This window comes from Nomascus leucogenys, unplaced genomic scaffold, assembly GCF_006542625.1.
Source record: "Nomascus leucogenys isolate Asia unplaced genomic scaffold, Asia_NLE_v1 000623F_62508_qpd_obj, whole genome shotgun sequence".
Classification (NCBI taxonomy): Eukaryota; Metazoa; Chordata; class Mammalia; order Primates; family Hylobatidae; genus Nomascus; species Nomascus leucogenys.
In genome coordinates this window covers 40,891-62,591 of record NW_022096772.1, presented here as the reverse complement: position 1 = coordinate 62,591, position 21,701 = coordinate 40,891, and the positions used below count along the sequence as shown (strand labels likewise).

General features: G+C 43.1%; 1 protein-coding gene across 1 annotated transcript; it reads right to left on the bottom strand.

The window, feature by feature from the left end:
* Positions 1-5,040: 5,040 nt before the first annotated feature.
* On the bottom strand, positions 5,041-19,786 carry LOC115834041 (putative RRN3-like protein RRN3P2). The gene is given in 10 exon segments (XM_030808824.1): positions 5,041-5,518; positions 8,939-9,008; positions 10,062-10,100; positions 10,103-10,125; positions 11,084-11,143; positions 11,593-11,722; positions 11,829-11,918; positions 16,751-16,807; positions 17,960-18,065; positions 19,595-19,786. Coding segments are annotated over 10 exon segments (681 nt in total). The 5' UTR covers positions 19,684-19,786; the 3' UTR covers positions 5,041-5,501.
* Positions 19,787-21,701: the final 1,915 nt, after the last annotated feature.

The following is a 21,701-nucleotide window of genomic DNA, read 5'->3' as shown; positions in this document are numbered from 1 at the left end:
CTATGTGACTGGCAAGTAACTTGACCTCTTTAAACCATCTTAAACTCATACTGAATAGAGATTTTTACAGGATTTTTATTAGTACTAGAGATAATGGATGGAAAATGCCCAGCACAAAGCCAGGTACACTGCAGGTGTTTAATAAATAGTAGCTACTGTGATTTACCATCTACATAGCAGACATCCTTCATGTAGGACAAAACCAAAGACATCAGGATGTCCAGGCGCTCGGCTACAGGATGCACCATCTGGTAGAGCCGTTCAGGACCAGCCTTTGTTTCATGTTCAGTTTCTTCATCCTCATCCTTTGAAGATAAAAAGTAAATACTAACATTAAAAAATTCAATGTGAAAGTGATTTAGTAGGAAAACCGTCATAAGTGATTATTTCCCTTAAAAGATAAAACAAAGAGGCTGGGCAAAGCGGCTCACATCTATAATCCCAGCACTTTGGGAGGCAGAGGCGGGGGATCACTTGAGGTCAGGAGTTTGAGACCAGCCTGGCCAACATGGTAAAACTCCGTCTCTACTAAAAATACAAAAATGGCACACACTTGTAATTCCAGTTACTCGGGAGGCAGAGGCAGGAAAACAGCTTGAACTGGGAGATGGAGGAGGCTACAGTGAGCCGAGTTCGTGTGCTCCAGCCTGGACAACAGAGGAAGACTCTGTCCCCCGCCAAAAAAAAAAACAAAAAACAGTAAAACAAAGAAATGGACCCTGCACAGTGGCTCACGCCTATAATTACCAACACTTTGGGAGGCCAAGGCAGGAGGATCACTTGAGCTCAGGAGCTTGAGACCAGCCTGGGCAACATAGTGAGACCCGTCTCTACAAAAATAGAAAAAAAGTAGCCAGGTGCAGCGGCACTGTAGTCCTAGCTACTCGGGAGGCTGAGGTGGGCAGATCACTTGGGCCCAGGAGGTCGAGGCTGGAGTGGGCGAAGATCACATACCACCGCACTCCAGCCTGGGCAACAGAGTGAGACCCTGTCTCAAATTTAAAAAAAAAGAAAGAAAGAAATGCAGACACCTTTCCAGGCAGGGGTCTCCTTCAGGGATGTGGATCAGAACCAACCTGCGAAATTTAAAAATAAAAGCCAAGACTCAGAGCACCAGCTTCTGATTCTCATTGAGAAGACCCAATGGGAGCTATCCATGCAAACATCACAGATGCCCCCTACCTCTGCTCCTGGTGCCCACCATGGCGGGTGCTTTTGGTGCCAGCCCTCTTTGCAGGTCGGGATATCCACCTCCCTGCTACTGGAGTACTGGCGACCAACAGCTCCACAGCTGACCTACTTTCTCGAGAGCTGCCCTGAGCAGAAAGGGAGCCAGACCACCCTTGCACTCTTTCCGGCCCCACCCTCTTAGAACCAATGGACTGATTGACAAGGCATCAGAAAAGGACATCTCCTTGGTCTCAAGCTGGGAGCAAACTCTGTACACCACATCCATGCCCCAGAATGCGTGGTGGGATCAGGCTGTAGGCGACCTCCCAAATGAGACCTGGCCCCTCGCTTAGTCCCCTGCCTCTTCTGCTCCCTGACACCCTTTGTTCCAAGGGCACCTGAATCCCTGTCTCAGACTCTCCTTCCCACTGAACCCAACTTCAGATATCACCCAAAAGAAGTAATGCTATAAAATGTACAAGTGGTAAATGCAGAAATTAAACAGGTATGCTTTTCTATTAACCATGCCCTCACAAACAGCATCTGGCTTACAAAAACAAACACTGAAAGTACCAGAACAAAAGTGAAACGTACTTCACCAAACCCAAATTCAAAGCCTTGGAAATAAAACCAATTATGCTAAGTGCTAAATGACATGGCAGCAAATTACTCATATAAGGAATCGTTTTCAAGTTTGCTAAACTATTTTTAATTCTTTCAATCTAAAGCCTTAACAAAGATGAGCAGCACTAGCTGTTTCCACCCCTTGATTATGATACACTTCATGTCCACTTTCATTAATAAACTGCTAACCATATTAAAACAATCCTTCTGTGGAATCTGTCCCACCACAATTTGAGTTGCTGTTTCTTCAGCATCTTCAATATCCTGCCGGGGATGCATTCACCTATAACAAAGGGAAAAAAGAAGAATAAAAGGATTTAAAAAATACAAACTATGTTATTTTGGGATGGAAATTCATCTGATATACACACTTTCAAGGTGTCCAGATTAGTGCCTTATATCGCACTCCAACACAATACACAATTACGGTGCAGCCTGTAAACTGACCTAGGTCATGAAGGAATTTAATAAATTAAACCAAGCCCCTTTTACTACATACTTATATAAAATCGACAACTATCACATGATGCTCCTTACGCCAGGTAGCCTGAACAAATTCAACATTTATTCTAGCTCTGATATGGTCTGGCTCTGTGTCCCCACCCCAAATCTCATTTTTATTTTTTTTTTTTTGAGGCGGATTTTGCTCTTGTTGCCCAGGCTGGAATACAATGGCAAGATCCTCGGCTCACTTGCAAACTCCGCCTCCGAGTTCAAGCGATTCTCCTGCCTCAGCCTCCCGAGTAGCTGGATTACAGGCATGCGCCACTGTGCCCAGCTAATTTTGTATTTTTAGTAGAGACAGGGTTACTCCATGTTAGTCAGGCTGGTCTCAAACTCCTGACCTCAGGTGATCCACCCACCTCAGCTTCCCAAAGTGCTGGGATTACAGGTGTGAGCCACCGTGCCCGCGCCCAAACCTCATCTTGAATTGTACTCCTGTAAGTCCCCACATGTTGTAGGGGGGGACCGATGGGAGATAATTTGAATCCTGGGGTCGGTTTCCCCCATCTGTTCTGGTGACAGTGAATAAGTCTCACGAGATCTGATGGTTTTATCAGGGGTTTCCACTTTTCTATCTTCCTCATTTTCTCTTGCTGCCACCATGTAAGAAGTGCCTTTCACCTCCCGCCATGATTCTGAGGGCTCCCCAGCCATGTGGAACCGTAAGTCCAATTAAACCTCTTTTTTGGCTGGTGCAGTGGCTCACGCCGTAATCCCAGCACTTTGGGAGGCCGAGGTGGACGGATCATGAGTCAGGAGATTGAGACCATCCTGGCTAACACGGTGAAACCCCATCTCTACTAAAAATACAAAAAATTAGCTGGGCATGTGGCACGCACCTATAATCCCAGCTAATCAGGGAGGCTGAGGCAGGAGGAACTGCTTGAACCCAGGAGTGGAGGTTGCAGTGGGCCGAGATCGCGCCACTGCACTCCAGCCTGGGCAAAGAGCGAGATGCCATCTCAGACAAACAAACAAAAACATCTCTTTTCTTCCCAGGCTCAGCTATGTCTTTATCAGCAGTGTGAAAACGGACTAATACAATCTCTATGCACAAGACACTCACAGACACATTGTGTAATAAACATATCGTCAATCAACTTAGCAGAAAAATGAACTGCAAGCCAAATGTGAATGATGCAATACTTATTTTGGTATATCACCATTCAAATATCTTAACGGTACCACTCAAACCATTGCCATTTTTTATTATCTATGCTTGACCTCTTACATTCTAAAATGTTCCTTAAGTATATACCAGAGAAAGACTACAAGAGTACACATACAGTTGGCCAGAGAGGTGCAACTCCAAGTGAGCACTGCACCAGTGAGCCCAAGCTCCAGCTATTCTAAGACCTCGTTCCATCTTCCTGCTTTCCTATAGCATCAATGTTTTCCTCCACCAAAGCTCCTCTCCCCTCAGTCCACAAACCTGCTGACGTCTCCCCACTCCTAAACCACGCCTCTTAGCCGTGCTCCATCCCCTCCTTCCACCACAACCCTCACCAAGGTCCCTAAAAGCCCCAATTCTGCTTCCCCACATCTACATCCTCTCCCAAATGCAGTTTCTGCCTCTTCACTGACATGGTCCTCCAGAAAGCAACAAAGATTACCTTCTAACCACTAAATCCAAGGACTGTTGCTCTTTTCATCCTTCTAAAAAATGACAGCAGTATCTGATGCTGCTGACCAAACTCCTCCTTCCGGCGGATCCTTCCTGAGCATCAAGACTCTTGGTTTTCCCCATACTTCTGATCACCCTTCTCCTCCCCTGTCCTAAACTGCATCTTTCCAAAGGTTATGCTCAGGTCCCCACCTGCAGCCATGACTGCCTGTGAGTATTCTCTGGTAGGCTGCCACCAGCAACTGAACCTGGCCAAGATGGAACTACTCTCCCAACTGCCTCCTCTTCATATTTCTTTTTTTTTTTTTTTGAGATAGAGTCTTGCTCTGTCACCCAGGCTGGAGCGGAGTGGTGCGATCTCGGCTCACTGCAAGCTACGCCTTCCATGTTCACGCCATTCTCCTGCCTCAGCCTCCCGAGTAGCTGGGACTACAGGCACCCACCACCATACCTGGCTAATTTTTTGTATTTTTAGTGAGACAGAGTTTCACCATGTTAGCCAGGATGGTCTCGATCTCCTGACCTCGTGATCCGCCCACCTTGGCCTCCCAAAGTGCTAGGATTACATGCGTGAGCCACTGCACCTGGCCTCCTCTTCATATTTCTAACTACCATTAATGGCAACACCAAGATTCGATTCCACAGGGAGCAACCTTTGAAGGATTCCTTTCCCTTACTGTCTGCCTCTCCTCCTCCAAACCAGTCTCAAGGACCAGTTCACCTTTCCTCACAATGTCACTAGAATCTACCACTTCCTTTCATTCCCACTGCACCTTAGTGCGGGCCTCCTTAAACAAAGTTTTAACTGTTTATAATTATAATCTGCCCTTAAGAAAGGCCAAACAGGAAAAATCACTTCCTTAGGAATCCCTTCCTGACCCCACTGTGATTCTATCAGGTTCTCTAACTCATAATGTATGTTTCATTCACAGCATTTTTCCACAACCATACTTTTACATTTGGATAACTATGTATTTAACGCCTTGTTCTCCAATCATGAGAAGGAACTGTCTACAACTCCCAGCACATGCACAGATGGAGTTCAAGACACATTCAAAGAAAGGAAGCAAAGAATGGTGCTAGTGGTTTCTTTTCTTTTCTTTTTTTTTTTCAGACGGAGTCTCGCTCTGTTGCCCAGGCTGGAGTATAGTGGCGCGATCTCGGCTCACTGCAAGATCCGCCTCCCGGGTTCAAGCAGTTCTCCCACCTCAGCCTCCTAAGTAGCTGGGATTACAGGCACCCACCATCATGCCTGGCTAATTTCTTTTTTTATTTTTATAGAGACGGGGTTTCACCATGTTGGCCAGGCTGGTCTCGAACTCCTGACCTCAGGTGATCTGCCTGCCTCAGCCTCCCAAAGTGTTGGGAATACAGGCGTGAGCCACCACACCTGGCCAAGTGGATTCTTTTCTATCACTGACTATTGTTTCCACATACAGTGATTATAACAAATTCAAGTCGGTAAATGAAAATAAAAATAGATTACTCAATACTTACATCCAACTTGAGCAGCTTTTCAATAATAAGCTCCAGAATTTCATGCCTCAAGGTTGGAAAATATACACTAATCCTTAGTAAGTTATGAACGTAGCATTCCTAAAGGAGAAAACATAAGATAAAACATTTCAACAGAGAATAAATGTTTCACAATTATGTAAGCAAAACATCAATTACACGACCTTTAGTTTCAAATATTTAAAAAGAAAAAAACAGACTATCCAGCAATACAAAAACTATACTGTTTCTACATATGTATTATGTTAAGTATAGTCGTTTCAATTATCTCCAGTAAATGAAATTTTTAATTTGCATAACTAAAGGTTTTTAAGTAGCTGTATTGATAAAAACTCATATATCATACAATCACCAACTTAAAGTATACAATTTAAAGTTTTTAATATATTCAGTTATGTGACCATCAACATAATTTCAGAACATTTATTTTTCTTTTAGAGACAGGGTCTTGCTCTCTCTCTCAGGCTAGGGTGCAGTGGTGAAATCATAGCTCACTGCAACCCTGAATTCCCGGGATAAGCAATCCTTCCTCCTCAGCCTCCCTAGTAGCTAGAACTACAGGTGCACACCACCACATCCGGTTAATTTTTCCTTTTAGAGAGACATGTTCTCACTATGTTGCCCAGGCTGGTCTTCAACTCCTGGATCTTCCCACTTCAGCCTCCCGAAGTGCTGTGATTACAGGCATAAGCCACTGTGCCCAGCCAGCAATTTTGTAACATTTTAATCACTCTAAAAAGAAATCCTACATCCATTAGTGCACCCCTAAAAAATGAAGACCTTGGCAACCAGTAGTCTTTCTATGAATCTGCCTCTTTGAGACATTTCATATAAATGGAGTCATATAATACATGTTTTTAGGGTTCAATCATGTTGTAACGTGTAAACCATTCCTCTCATATCAATGAAGTCACAGTTTGTGGCATGTTTTTAGGGTTCAATCATGTTGTAACATGTAAGCCATTCCTTTCATATCAATGGAGTCATATAATACACAGTCTTTTGGCATGTTTTTAGGGTCCAATCATGTTGTAACATATAAAGCATTCCTTTTCATTGCTCAGTAATATTCCATTGTACCATGTTTTCTCGTCTGTTCATCAGCTGACAGACATTTGAGTTGCTTCTACTTGAGGCTATTATGAATGAGGCTGCTATGAACATCCATGTACAAGGTTTTCCTGTGGACATATATTTTCATTTCTCTTGGTTATAAACCCAGCAATGGAACTGCTGAGTCACGTGTTAATTCTACATTTAACCTTGAAGAAATGCCAGGCTATTTTCCAAAATGGCTGCATCATTTTACATTCTCACAGCAACATATGACAGTTCCAATGTTCCCATTTCTCTATATCCTTGTCAACACTTGTTACTGTCTTCTCGTTCTGATTATAGCCATCCTTGTGGGCATGAAGTGAAACCATTTCCCTGTGGCTAATGATGTTGAGCTTCTTTTCACGTGCTTTTTTTGCAGAAATGCCTATTCAGATCCTTTGCCCATTTCAATTGGGCTATTTGCCCTTTTATTTTTCAATTATAAGATTTCTTTACATATACAAGTCCATTACCAGACATAAAATTTGGAAATATTTCCTTCCATTATTTGGGGATTCTTTTCATCTTCTTGAAGATGTCCTATGAAGCATAACAAGGTTTAATTTTGAAGTACAATTGATGCATTTTTTCTTTGGTTGCTTGTGCTCAAGCATCAAATCTGGAAATTACTGCCTAATCCAACATCATGAAAATGTACTCGTTTTCTTCTCAGAGTTTTACAGTTTTTACTCTTCATGTAGGGCTTGTATTGATTTTGAGTTCATTTTTGTATATGGATATCCATATGCTTCATTCTTTTGCATGTCCATATCCACTTCTGCCAGCAGCATTTGTTGAAATGACTATTCTCCCCTATTCAATTCTCTTGAACAACTGGTTACCCTATGTTGGTCTTCTGTCCCGTAACCATGCCTGAACTCATTTATTATCTCTAAAATTTCTTGTGTGAGTGTCAACTCCTTAGGATGACATATAAAATCACCTTGCAAAAGAGAGTTTATGCCTTCCTTTCCATCTGGGTGTTTTTAATTCTTTTTTCTTGCCTAACTGCCTTGGCTAGACAAGCAGCAAGAGCGGACATCCTTGTTTTGTTCTTTGTCTTAGGAAAAAAACTTTTGGTCTTTCACCATTGAATATGATGTTAGCTGTGGGTTTTTCAGATGCCCTTTATCAGGTTGAGAAAAATTTCCTTCTGTTTTTCTCATAAAAGGATATTGGTGTTTGTCACACACTTCTGCATCTACTGAGATGATTATGTGGTTTTTGTCCTTTGTTCTATTGCTACAAAATATTTTATTAATTCATTTTCAGGTACTAACTCAATCTCGGCCGGTCACGGTGGTTCACACCTCTAATCCCAACACTTTGCAAGATGGAGACGGGTAGATCACTTGAGGTCAGGAATTCAAGACCAGTCTGGCCAACGTGGCAAAACCCCATCTCTACCAAAAACACAAAAATTAGCTGGGTGTGGTGCCCCATGTCTATAGTCCCACCTACTCGGGAGGCTGAGGTGGGAGAGTCATTTGAACCCTGGAGGCAGAGGCTGCAGCGAGCCGAGATGGTGCCACTGCACTCCAGCCTGGGTGACAGACAGAGACTGTCCCCCCTCCCCGAAAAAAAAAAATCAATCTTGCATTCCTAGCATCAGTCGCACTTGGTCATGGTACATAATTCTTTTTGTATGCTACTAGATTCAGTTTTCTACTAAGGCAGCCACTGTTAATTATTAAAAACTGCACAGATGATCTGAACATTGTACAAAAGCTTAAGCAGAATTCTTCTATAGAAGGCTTTGTTTTCAGGTTAAAATAAGGCATGTTTACAATTAGTAATACATGAACTATTATCTTCTAGTAATTCTTGTCCGTATGAGCATGAAGCCACTACAGATATTCCTGAAATGAACTCAGACCTTGACTTGCACATAGTAATAACAGAAAAAGGCACTGGGAATCCCCAGTAGCCGCTTGATAAGAAAGGAATCTGAGTCAAATTCTTAGACATCAGTTTAAAATCTAGAAGACAAAGTAACCTTTAAGAAAAAGACCTAACATCAGCCGGGCATGGTGGTTCACTAATCCCAGCACTTTGGAAGGCCGAGGTGGGCAGATCACAAGGTCAGGCGTTTGATACCAGTGTGGCCAATATGGTGAAACCTTGTCTCTACTAAAAATACAAAAATTAGCTGGGCATGGTGGTAGGCGCCTGTAGTCCCAGCTACTGGGGAGGCTGAGGCAGGAGAACTGCTTGAACCCAAGAGGCAGAGGTTGCATTGAGCCAAGATGATGCCATTGCACTCCAGCTTGGGCAACAGAGTGAGACTCGGTCTCAAAAAAAATAATAATAATAAAGACAGAAAAAGAAAGAAAAAGACCTAATATCATCTAAAATGAAATCATACAACTTTTCCATGATGTTCTCAATGAAAATATTTCTTACCAGTGTTCGCTCTGATTTTCGAACAAATGGAAATTTTTCCACCAGTATTGGCATAAGAAACCACGGTGTCCTATTTTTAAAAAATTAAATCAATCCATGTTAACTTTACTTTCTAGAAAAGGAATAAAAAGGAAAACTACCATTCTAAAAGCAAATATCGATAGATATAGGAGGCAAACAGGAACCCCTACCTCAAAGAACTGGAACTTTTTTTGTTTTTTGAGACAGAGTTTCCCTCTTGTTGCCCAGGCTGGAGTGCAGTGGTGCAATCTCGGCTCACTGCAACCTCCGCTCCCGGGTTCAAGCGATTCTCCTGCCTCAGCCTCCCAAACAGCTGGGATTACAGGCATGCACCACCATGCCCAGCTAATTTTGTATTTTTAGTAGAGACGGGGTTTCTCCATGTTGGTCAGGCTGGTCCTGAACTCCCGACCTCAGGTGATCCGCCCGCCTCAGCCTCCCAAAGTGCTGGGATTACAGGCGTGAGCCACCGCGCCCGGCCAGAACTGGAACTTACAATGTATTTACTTCTGAGAAAATCTATAATGACTTAGAGAAAATAAGCTTCTGTTAACTCTGATATCGACAGCAAATCAAAGAGGAAGCTTCTCTCCCACAGAAACGTAACGGCACTTTTGCTGACATTTCCCACTACACATGTATATTATTTTTAAAGAAGAAAAAATTATCAAGTTGGATTTTTTTAAGTTAACAAATAATCAACGGACAGAGGGAACTAGAAGTCCACCCCTCCAAAAGAAACCCACAAACCTGAAAAGCTTTTCTTAGAAGTGCAATTTTTATTCATATGGCATGACACAAACACACCCAGGGGTTTCTCACTGAAAATTTTTGGATAGCATATCTGTTGAAGATAAAAGCAAAATTCCAACCACCATACAAAACTGGGGGAGAATCTGCATACAAACTTTGGAAAACAAAGAGAATAAATAGAAAATGGAAATGCCACTTTTTGTAGAATGTAATGTTTCCTCAAGTGGATACAAAAAAAACATGCAATGTAAGACTCAAGCTTTAATACTACGAACATTTTATAATTTTTACTAATTGATTACAACTTTCTTGAGAATTAAACATTCAAAATAAGGAAAAGTATACTCACGATGGTACATATCTTGCTATTATTTGCAAGGCTCTGTGACATGTGTCAAAATTTGCAGGAAGATCTGAAAGGAGAAAAGTTGAGAGTATGAGCATCAAAACAAAACTGAAGGGCGACACGCTTGAAGCTAAAAATAGACGCTGGCTGGGCACAGTGGCTCACTCATGCCTGTAATCCCAGCACTTTGGGAGGCTGAGGTGGGCAGATCACTTGAGGTCAGGAGTTCGAGACGAGCCTGACCAATATGGTGAAACCCCATCTCTACTAAAAATACAAAAATTAGCCGGGGATGGTGGCACACGCCTGTAGTATCATCTACTCAGGAGGCTGAAGCAGGAGAATCACTTGAACCTGGGAGGTGAAGGATGCAGTGAGCCGAGATCACACCACTGTACTCCAGCCTGGGCGACAGAGCGAGACTCTGTCTCAAAAAACAAACAAACAAAAAGTGACATACTTGAAGCTAAAAACACATGCTAACCAAAACGGAATAATTTATCAGAAAAATATTAAGTTCAAGATTTTTCTTCACAACCATCAATGAAAACTAAATGGACTAATTATATAAATAATGCATTCAGGACAACTGACTGCATATCAATGGTAAATATAACAAAAAGATTATATCAAAAGTTGTCATTTGTTGTGGTCTACTTATTAGAACAGGTGCCAGGTATTCTGTGCTTTACTTTTTTTTTTTTTTAAAGAAGACAGTGTCTTGCCATCTTGTCCAGGCAGGGCTTGAACTCCTGGGCTCAAGCAATCCACCCACTTAAGCCTCCCTGTTAGCTGTGACTAAAGACACACACTACCCTGCCTAGTTCTACTTTAAGCCTTTTTTAAGAAAATATTTGAAAAAAAAGTTTTGTTTTTTTTTTTTTTGCAGAGACAAGGTCTCACTATGTTGCCCAGGCTGGTCTCAAACTCTTGGCCTCAAGTGATCCTCCCGTCTTGGCCTCCCAAAGTGCTGGGATTATGGGTGTAAGGTACTGTGCCCAGGCTTTAAACCTTTTTATACTTACTATCATCTTCATCATCAGAATCTGAAACATCTACATCGCCTTCCTTAATGATCACTCGGGCTTTTGAGGGAAAAAGAAAATATGTTATTCTGTCATTGATCTAGACAATGAATGGCTACACAAAAAAAGTTATTGACCTAGACAATGAACAGCTATACAAAAAAGTTATTTTTCCATAATCCAAAGTTAGCCCAATGATTAATTAAATGCACAATCTGAAAAAAAGTAAAGCAACTTTATAGTTTTTAAATGGCTAAAAATTCCTAGATTTCACCAGGAGTTCAAAAAAGCAAATTACAATTCATAAAACTCACAGCAACAAATGAATCTAGACACCTCCATAAGGGTCATTACGGGGAATATATGTCTACCACAACTGGTGCCAATATGCATCTGCAATCTTCCATGGTAGCAGTCTCTCACATATAAGGGGAAGGTGGTATTTTAATAAAGAAGTATTAAAAAGAAAAGAAAAGAAAATTCCAAGCAAGCAAAGAGTAATGACTTACGAGGCACAAAATGGGAAGCAATCATGCTGAGACACGGTCTGAGGAAAACAGTCTGTGCTGATACAAGATTACCAAGAAAAGCCAAATACTCTTCCACTACTGTTTGACTTCTATTCAACCAGGGCAATCTCTAGAGTGGGGGAAGAAAGATAAAAGCAGCATGTTATTAATATAACGTATACTATTACCAAAGTTCTGAATTACATACTCGACAGTAAAATAAATGATGAACTTACCAATATAATACTGATAAGTTGCTCAAAGTCTTTTGTCAAGTACATGATAGAAGAGCGGAATTCTAGCAGCCAGTTGATGATCTGGTCATCCTTAAGTTAAACAAAGAGCACTTTCAAAATCACAAATCCTCTAAGATAACAGAAATTTACAGCTATCTTATATCAAACATTTATCAAGAATAGGTTGGGGGGAAAAGGTCACAAACTTGGAAGGAAATCAAAACTGGGTATCAAAACAGAAAAATATGTCACAATAAACTTAACTGTTTTAAAAAAGTAATCTAGTAACTCTAATACACAGGAAAAAGACTTAAATGCAATACTTCAGCCTGATCACTTTTGTTTGCCCTGAAAAAGCGAAATCACCTCAAATGTTGACACCTGGGACTTTTAAAAACTGCAGAATTCTAGCAGATTCAAATATTAGAAGATCACAAAGCAACAATAGCTACCTTTATTTCCTCTATAGTCAAGCTGACCAGGAAGCATGCTGATAAAACTCAGTCTAGGCTGATCAACTGGGGTCATGAATAAACATAACTTTTCTAAACCAAACCTGTGGCTCAGTTTAAATATATTATGATGTGTTTGTTCTGTATAAATGATAGCCCCATTCCTCCATGAAATATTTTTCAGGCAATCAAATTACTGTTCATAGTAATTGTTAGTGACATAAGAAGAACTGCTAAATTTGAAACGCAATGTATAAAATACAGTGTCAATTATGTAAAATATTACTATATTAATTATATTCATGCATATATACTGCACAGGAAAAAAACCATTAAGAAAAAGCCCCTAATTTGTGGAAGGCTTAGACATATAAATAAAAGCAACACAAGGTCATACCTACAGGGATATTCATATGGAGTTATCATTTAGTGAGAATACACCATATGCCAGGCATGGCGTCTGACACTCTACATATATATCTTCTTCTAATCCTAAAAACTCTGCAAGATGTTTAGTTATTCCCATTTTGCAGTTCAGGAAGCTGAGGCAAAGAACAATTAATAAGCAATCCGCCCAACCAAGAGGCCAGTAAAGAAGCAGGTCCAAACCTGTCTGTCTCGGTCAAGGGTATCCTCCATCCCCCGTCCCACACGCCTCCCTATATGCGGAGAGGAAGCTGTCCCCTTTTCCCCTCCGTAATTCAGCTACTGAGTGCTTACTATGCCATATCCATGTGTCAAACTCCCACAGATCAACCATTTTCTGATGAAATCCCAATAGCCTGGCAGTAAAATAAGTAAAACCACAACTCATTTGTACTATGGTAATTTCATATGTCCATAACTGTTAAGGATAACATTAACAGTAGCTCACTAAGGCCAAAGGCATGTAGAAAACAAGCTAAGTTAGTGTGCAAATAAAATAATCTATCCTCTTTTCCACTAAAAAGACTGCAACAAAACTAGAAGGATAATATTTAAATTGTACCATTTTTAAAAGTAAATCAGGCTGGGCGTGGTGGCTCACGCCTGTAATCCCAACACTTTGGGAGGCCGAGGTGTGTGGATCACCTGAGGTTGGGAGTTCGAGACGAGCCTAACCAAGATGGAGAAACCCCGTCTCTACTAAAAATACAAAATTAGCTAGGCGTGGTGGTGCATGCCCGTAATCCCAGCTACTCAGGAGGCTGAGGCAGGAGAATTGCTTAAACCTCAGAGGCAGAGGTTGCAGTGAGCCAAGATCATGCCATTGCACTCCAGCCTGGGCAACAAGAGCAAAACTCTGTCTCAAAAAGAAAAAAAAAAGTAAATCAGTTGCAGACTTTGATGCTTTAGTACTGAACTATTACTATTTCTACTAGCAGGCAGGAACAGTGGCTTATGCCTGTAATCCCACCACTTTTGGGAGGCCAAGGCAGGAGGAGACTGCTTGAGCCCAGGAATTTGAGACCAACCTGGGCAACATAGGGAGACCTCGTACCTAGAAAAATTAGCCAGGCATGGTAGCACATGCTTGTGGTCCCAGGTGCTCGGGAGCCTGAGGTGGGAAGATTGCTTGAGCCTGGGAGGTTGAGGCTGCAGTGAGCCATGATCGGGCCCATTACACTCCAGCCTGGGTGACAGAGCAAGACCCTGTCTCAAGACGAAAAAAGTTCTACTTGCAACACTCTACACAACTAGTGCAATTCTTGGTATGTCAAAATACCAAGAATGAGAACTGCTGATACAAATACAGTGGAACACAAAGAAGATGTCCCTTTGTATCTGGGAAAGAAGGTAGGGGTCAGGAAAAGCTTTAAAGACAAAGTGATGCTTCAGCTGTCTTTAAACAGTAACAGAGTTAAATCTTTTCTGGAAGTTCTACTTCTTACAGAAGGAAAAGTATGTTTTCAGAAAACTGAAAGACGTTCAGTATGGATGGCATGTATAGTGAACAAGCCAACAGATAATAAATCTGGGGAACAATGAAGCACCAAATAGACCATGGAGGGCCTTGTAAACCAGATCTGTAACTAGAGAGATCTTGAAGTGTGGGAAACGGACTCAATGAAGGAACAATCATGTGCTTAGAGAGAACCAGGGAAAGCTCCATTAAAGGTAGAGCCCAGCCAAGAGTGGACATGCTAAGTTTGGAGCACCTATGATGATTCTGGGTAAATGCATCTAACAGACAGTTAAGAGACAAATCTAGGCTAACTGCAGTGGCTCACGCCTATAATCCCAGCACTTTGGGAGGCTGAGGTGGGTGGATCACTTGAGGTCAGGAGTTCGAGACCAGCCTGGCCAGCATGGTGAAACCCCAAATCTACTGAAAATACAAAAAAATTGCTGGGCGTGGTGGCATAGCTACTCAGGAGGCTGAGGTGGGAGGATGGCTTGAACCCAGGAGGCAGAGGTTGCAGTGAGCCAAGATCATCCCACTACACTACAGCCTAGGTGACAGGGCAAGACTCTGTTCTGCCCGTCCCCAAAAACGAAAATGAAACAAGTCTGGAGCCCACAGGAGCAATCTTGGCTACAGATACAAATATATTAGGACACAGGCAGATTTCAAAGCCATGAAGGGAGATGAGGAGATCACACAGAAAAATCAACAGAGTGAGAAAGGAGTCAAGTTTTGAAGACCAATCAACACCCAATTTAAGATCAAGAACCTATCGAGAGATACTAGAGATTAAAGGATCACTGGCCGGACGTGGTGGCTCACGCCTGTAATCCCAGCACTTTGGGAGGCCGAGGCAGGCGGATCACGAGGTCAGAAGATGGAGACCATCCTGGCTAACGTGGTGAAACCACATCTCTACTAAAAATACAAAAAATTAGCTGGGGGTTGTGGCGGGCGCCTATAGTCCCAGCTACTTGGGAGGCTGAGGCAGGGGAATGGCGTGAACCCGGGAGGCGGAGCTTGCAGTGAGCCGAGATTGCGCCACTGCACTCTAGCCTGGGCGACAGAGCGAGACTCTGTCTCAAAAAAAAAAAAAAAAAAGATATTAAAGGATCAGAAGACAGGAGGATCAGAAACACTGAAGTTTTAAGAAGTGGGTGGCCAACAGTGTCGGCTGACACAAGGAATGCAAGGCTTAAAAAAATAAGTCCACTGAGGCTGGGCTCAGTGGCTCACACTTGTAATCCCAGCACTTTGGGAGGCCGAGGCAGGCAGGTCACCTGAGGTCAGGAGTTCGAGACCAGCCTGGCCAACACTGTGAAACCCCGTCTCTACTAAAAATAAAAAATTAACCAGGCGTGGTGGCGGGTGCCTGTAATCTCAGCTATTTGGGAGACTGAGGCAGGAGAACTGCTTGAACCCGGGAGGCAAAGGTTGCAGTGAGCCCAGATCACACCACTGCACTCCAGCCTGGGTGACAAGGAGACTCTGTCTCAAAAAAAAAGTTCACTGAAATCAGCATGTAAAAAAAAACATGGGTAACCTGTCAGGGTAATTAGTACAGTGATAAGAACGGTGGACTTAAATGTGAGTGAGAAATGATACGGCACAGTTAGCTGGAACAAAAACAACAGATTACAATTACTGCCCTTACTTTGAGTCAGAGACTGTTCTAAGTGCTTCTTGCATATTAGCTCATTGAATCCTTGTTAAATATTTCCATGTTTAAAGCCAGGCACAGTGGCATGCACCTATAGTCCCAGCTTTTTAGAAGGCTGAAGAGAAAGGATCATTTGAGGCCAGGAGTTCAAGGCTATAGTGCACTATGATCACACCTGTGAATAGCCAGAGCAACACAGCAAGACCACACCTCTTCAAAAACAAAACACTCCATATTTTTTAAATCTCTATTGTTTTCTTGGTTTTACACAGTGGAAAATAGAGGCAGAGAGGTTAAAACAATTTGCTCGAGATCACACACTGGATAATAAAATTAGAATTTTATTTCAGGCAATCTAACTACCACTACCATGGTAATAAACCATTCTCTCCAAAACTGGGCAGTAAAGAAGAACGGTGAAACAAAATGTATTAAGGTTTTACTACATGATAGGTGTATCTCGAACCTGGAAATGCTGAATCAGTGGTTGTTTTTTTGGTTTGTTTTAGCTTTAAAGAGACAAGAGAATTGCATGCAGCATGGAGGAAAGAGGTAGTAATCTAATAAAAAGGAAGCATTAGAGCAGGGTTCCCAGGCTCAACACTGTTGTCATTTGGGGCTGGATCACTGTTGGTTATGGGAGGCTGCCCTGTGCACTGTGAGATGTTTAGCAGCATCTCTGTCATTCACCCACTAGATGCCAGTAGCACCCTTTCCTCCCAACTGTGACAAACAAAAATATCTGCAGCCATCACCAAATGTTGTCTAGGGGGTAAAACTGTCCCTGGTTGAGAACCACCAGATTAAAGTAAGGGAGGACCATGGAGACAGCAAGTTCTGGAGGACAGAATGGGACCCAAAGAGCAAACTATGTCTGTACAAAGTGGCAATAATTTTGCTAATGATCAAACACAAAATTAATTACCTTTATGTCTGGATCTAATAGCTGGTTCTTCAACAACTCAAAGTCATTTGTTTCACCCTTAACAAGAAGGGGAAAGAATTAAGTTTTGCTTTTGTTTCCTGTTCAGTACCAACAGCAAGACTTTTAACCGTACCTTAACATCAGATGAAATTATAAAAGGAATACTAAGTTTCACATGTCAATTGCGGATTACAAAATCATGACTACAAAAATTTAAACACTCATGTTAGTGCAGCCAGAGGGCCTGGAAAAAGGCAAATGATAAACTACCTTTAGCTATACTTCTGTATTGACATTTGAATATAATAGTTGATACTCCTGCGAATTCTCAAAAAGCATGAGGGAAAAAAACAGCCAGCTATAATGATCTAATTCAGGAGGATCTAAAAAAGTATTCACTCAAATATGGATACAAATGGATATTACATATAAATATATGGTTACTTAACATTTTCCCTCTACTGCTAAGATATAGTAGAAATGCTTCTAAACTACCACAAAAACAAAAATCTCTATTCAGAGAACTGGTTTACCGTCCCAAAGTAATGCTTAGGTAAGTTCTTCAAAAAATAAAATGCTGTAGGCCAGACATGGTGGCTCACGTCTGTAATCCCAGCACTTTGGGAGGCCAAGGCGGGTGGATCACAAGGTCAGGAGTTCGAGACCAGCCTGGCCAACATGGTGAAACCCCTTCTCCACTAAAAAAATTAAAAAATTAGCCAGGTGTGGTGGTGCATGCCTGTAACCCCAGCTATTCAGAAGACTGAGGCAGGAGAATTGCTTGAACCTGGGAGGTGGAGGATGCAGTGAGCCAAGATCATGCCACTGCACTCCAGCCTGGGTGACAGAGTAAGACTCCGGCACAAATAAATAAATTAATTAATTAAATAAATAAAATGCTATAATTGTTTTTAATTCCAGCACTTGCTAAAGTTAAAAGATGCTTTGTAAATAAAGCATTTGAAGAGGTGAAACCTCAGCAAAGACATTATTACTCTCTCATTATTACCTGAGAAATGGGCCAAGGTGGGGGGAAAAAAAGGACACTACTCCTCTAATTTTGCACTGATGGCATCATGCTATTAGTAAATATTTGATTTCAACTGGTATCTTAATTAATCTTGCTATTTCTATTGGTCTTTAGTATAAATAGCAATAGCTGTATTCTGACCTGACGAAAAGTAAACCTCACACATTATCTCCTCTTACCTTTTTGTACTTCAGCAAGACTTCTGTCACAGTTCCACCAAACCGAACAGTTTTTCTTGGGGGAGAATTGAAAAAACCATTCTCTAATGCACGCATATTTGAAATCCTGTGGAACCAAGATTAACAAGCTATTAAGTTCATGAAAATAATAAAAATTATAATAGCCAACATTTATTGAACCAACATAATTCAGTGGGACTACTGTTAAGGCCTCTTTACTGGTCTCCCTGCTTCCACTCTTAACCAACAATCCCTCCTTTGCTCAGCAACCAATAACTGTCTTCCCACTGCACTTACAGTAAATATCCAAATCTCTCAGTGTGGTCTTTAAGATCCTACATTAATCTGGCCCCTGCCTACCTCTCTCACCTCATCTCCACCAACTTGTTTCACCACAGCCAGAATGTCTTTTCTGCTCTTCAAACATGCCAAGCTATTTCTCATTTCACTTACTGTTCACTCTATTGGAAATACTCTTTTCCCAAATCTCTACGTGGCTGGATATTTTTTTTGAGACGGAGTCTTGCTCTGCTGCCCAGGCTGGAGTGCAGTGGTGTGATCTTGGCTTAACTGCAACCTCCATCTCCTGGGTTCAAGCAATTCTCCTGCTTCAGCCTCCTGAGTAGCTGGGATTACAGGCACCTGCCACCACGCCAGGCTAATTTTTGTATTTTCAGTAGAGACGAGGTTTCGCCATGTTGGCCAGGCTGGTCTCGAACTCCTGACTTCAGGTGATCCGCCCGCCTCGGCCTCCCAAGTGCTGGGATTACAGGCGTGAGCAACCGCGCCCAGCCTAGATTTTTGTCTTTATTCAAGTGGAAGCTCAAATGTCAGATGTCTTCTCCATGAGAAATCTCAAATACTCCTTCTCTCCCTTCCCCCTCCCCCATTACCTTGTTGTATAACTGAAATCATCGTGTTCGTTTATTTATGGGGCTATGTACTGCCCTTCCCCCCTATACTGTAAGCTCTGTAGAAAGCAGGGACATTAGCGTCTTTGGATAAACCACTGTCCCCAGTGTTTAACACAGTAAGCAGGAGCTCGATAAATATTATGAATCATATTACGCTAATTGTTTTACAAGGTTTGCTTCACTTACACAGAGTAAATTAATGAAAAAACATAGCATCCTAATGACTCTGAAAGTTAAACGCCAAGAGTGCTATGGGGGTTAGGGATTTTAAAGGTGGAGCAAAATAAAGACTGCTAAACAAATACATGCGTCGAAACAAATTTCAAACAAAAAAGATGTAATATGCAATTTGCCATGAGTGACAACATTCGGCTGATAAACCAAATAGCCCAGGGAAATCCCTTCCAAATTCGGACCAAGAAGCGGGAAGGAAGAGGAGTCAAGGCGCAGAAGGCAGTACCCAGGCCTGGGAAATCACGAAGAAACACAGTCGGGAAAGGGGGCCTCCAGAACAGAGAACATACTCACTTTTCCAGGCCCCACCCATGTCTATTACCCAGTTAGGAGGAATGAGCTCATTTCTGCGAACGTGAGATGACCCTCGACCCCGTGCTCCTACCACACGCCATTAGCTTTGTCCCACATCCTTTCAATCTGCTCCTCTAAGCGCGGTCCTGAGCTTTGGTCCTAGACGCGCAGAAGGAAGCGGCCTGAATCTTACCCAGTCCTCGACGCGCCCAGCGTCTTGACTGCGGAAGACGAAGCGGCCGCATCTCCCGGCAAACGCGTGTGAAGCAGCGGTGCCGCCATTGGGCCGAACTAACGCGACCGCTGCGCCTCACGCCGGATGCCCTGCTCCTTCCAGCCACAGCCCTCTGTCCCGGAAGTTGCGCGTGCCAACGCAAACTTCAGCCAATCAGGGGCCCCGCGTGGGGAGGGCGTATGCTGTCGGCGGGCTAGAGCGCCGCCAAAACCCTCTGCTCATTCTACTTGCACGACTTGTTCCACCCTGCGCGAGTGCGCGAGTATAAGGAGAGACGGGAAGGACCGGCTCCATCCAGCCCTGAGGATCCCAAAGAAAGGGTGGAAACACCCTGGATGTGCTAAGCTGTGGCCGGGTACACTCGAGTGTTAATTTTTTGGAGTCAAAGCCTCCCTCAGTCAAATCGAAGAAACTGAAGCACTTGTGACTGACCCAGATCTTCACGGAGGAAAGGGGATTCGAACCCGGCTAACCCAGGAGCCTGAGCTCTATACTCAATGCAGCATTCTCACAGACACCCAAGATAACGTTATCCTTACGGAAACGAGTTCGACGAAGTGACCTACCCCAGAGCCTCAAGGCTGTGATGATGCTGGAATGAGAAACAACAGGAGAGTTACCAAGAGGTGTTACCCCCTTGACATTTATTTATTTATTTATTTTTTCTTTTGAGACCGAGTCTTGCCCTGTTGCCCAGGTGGAGTGCAGTGGCGTGATCTCAGCTCACTGCAACCTCCGCCTCCCCGGTTCAAGCAATTCTCGTGCCTCAGCCTCCCAAGTAGCTGGGATTACAGGTGCATGCCACCACACCCGGCTAATTTTTGTATTTTTAGTGGAGACAGGGTTGCACTGTGTTGGCCAGGCTGGTCTCGAACTCATGACCTCAGGTCATCCACCCGCCTCGGCCTCCCAAAGTGCTGGGATTACAAGCGTGAGCCACCGCACCCGGCCAAACTTAAATTTTTAAAAGAGGAACAGGAGTCAGCCAGACCAACAAAAGAGCGGCTGGTGTTCCAAGCATAGGAATCAGAGGAAACAGAGGCCAAAACCTTGGGACTGTGGAGAATGTAGAGGGAGAGCAGGGGCTGCCCCTACTCTCAGGGAAGGGAAAAGGTTGCAACTTTGGAAACTGTACAGGCCTATCAAAAATACAAAAATATCCAGCCTGGGTGACACGGTGAAACTCCATCTCTACAAAACATTTAAAAGATAAAAATAATAAAAGTTCTCTGGGTGTGGTGGCACACACCTGTAGTCCCAGCTACGCGGGAAGCTGAGGATTGCTTGAGCCTGGGAGATAGCACCACTGCACTCCTGCTTGGGCAACAGAGTGAGACCCTGTCTCCAAATAAATAAATAAAATTTTAAAAATGCATATGTATGGGCCCGGCGCAGTGGCTGATGCCTGTTATCCCAACACTTTGGGAGGCCGAGGCAGGTGGATCGCCTGAGGCCAGAAGTTTGAGAGCAGCCTGGCCAACATGACAAAACCCTGTCTCTACTAAAAATACAAAATTAGCCAGGCATGGTGGCAGTGCCTGTAATCCCAGCTACTTGGGAGGCTGAGGCAGGAGAATCGCTTGAACCCACGAGGCAGAGGTTGCAGTGAGCCAAGATCGTGCCATTGCACTCCAGCCTGGGCGACGAGCGAAACTGTGTCTCAAAAAAAAAAAAAAAAAAAAAGGTGTGTGTGTGTGTGTGTGTGTTTATATGTATCTCTTTCCAGGAGTTCAAGACCAGCCAGGGCAACATATGGTGGTGCATACCTGTAGTCCCAGCTACTTGAAAACTGAGGAGGGAGGATCGCTTGAGCCTTGGACGTCAAGGCTGCAGTGAGCTGTGATTGCACCCCTGCACTCCAGCCTGGGCAACAGAGCTAGACCCTATTTCACAAAATAAAATACAGCAATTTGGTTTTTTTGTTTGTTTTTTTTGAGACAGAGTCTCGCTCTGTCACCCAGGCTGGAGTACAGTGTCGTGATCTCGGCTCACTGCAACCTCCGCTTCCCAGGTTCAAGCGATTCTTGTGCCTCAGCCTCCCCAGTAGCTAGGATTACAGGCATGC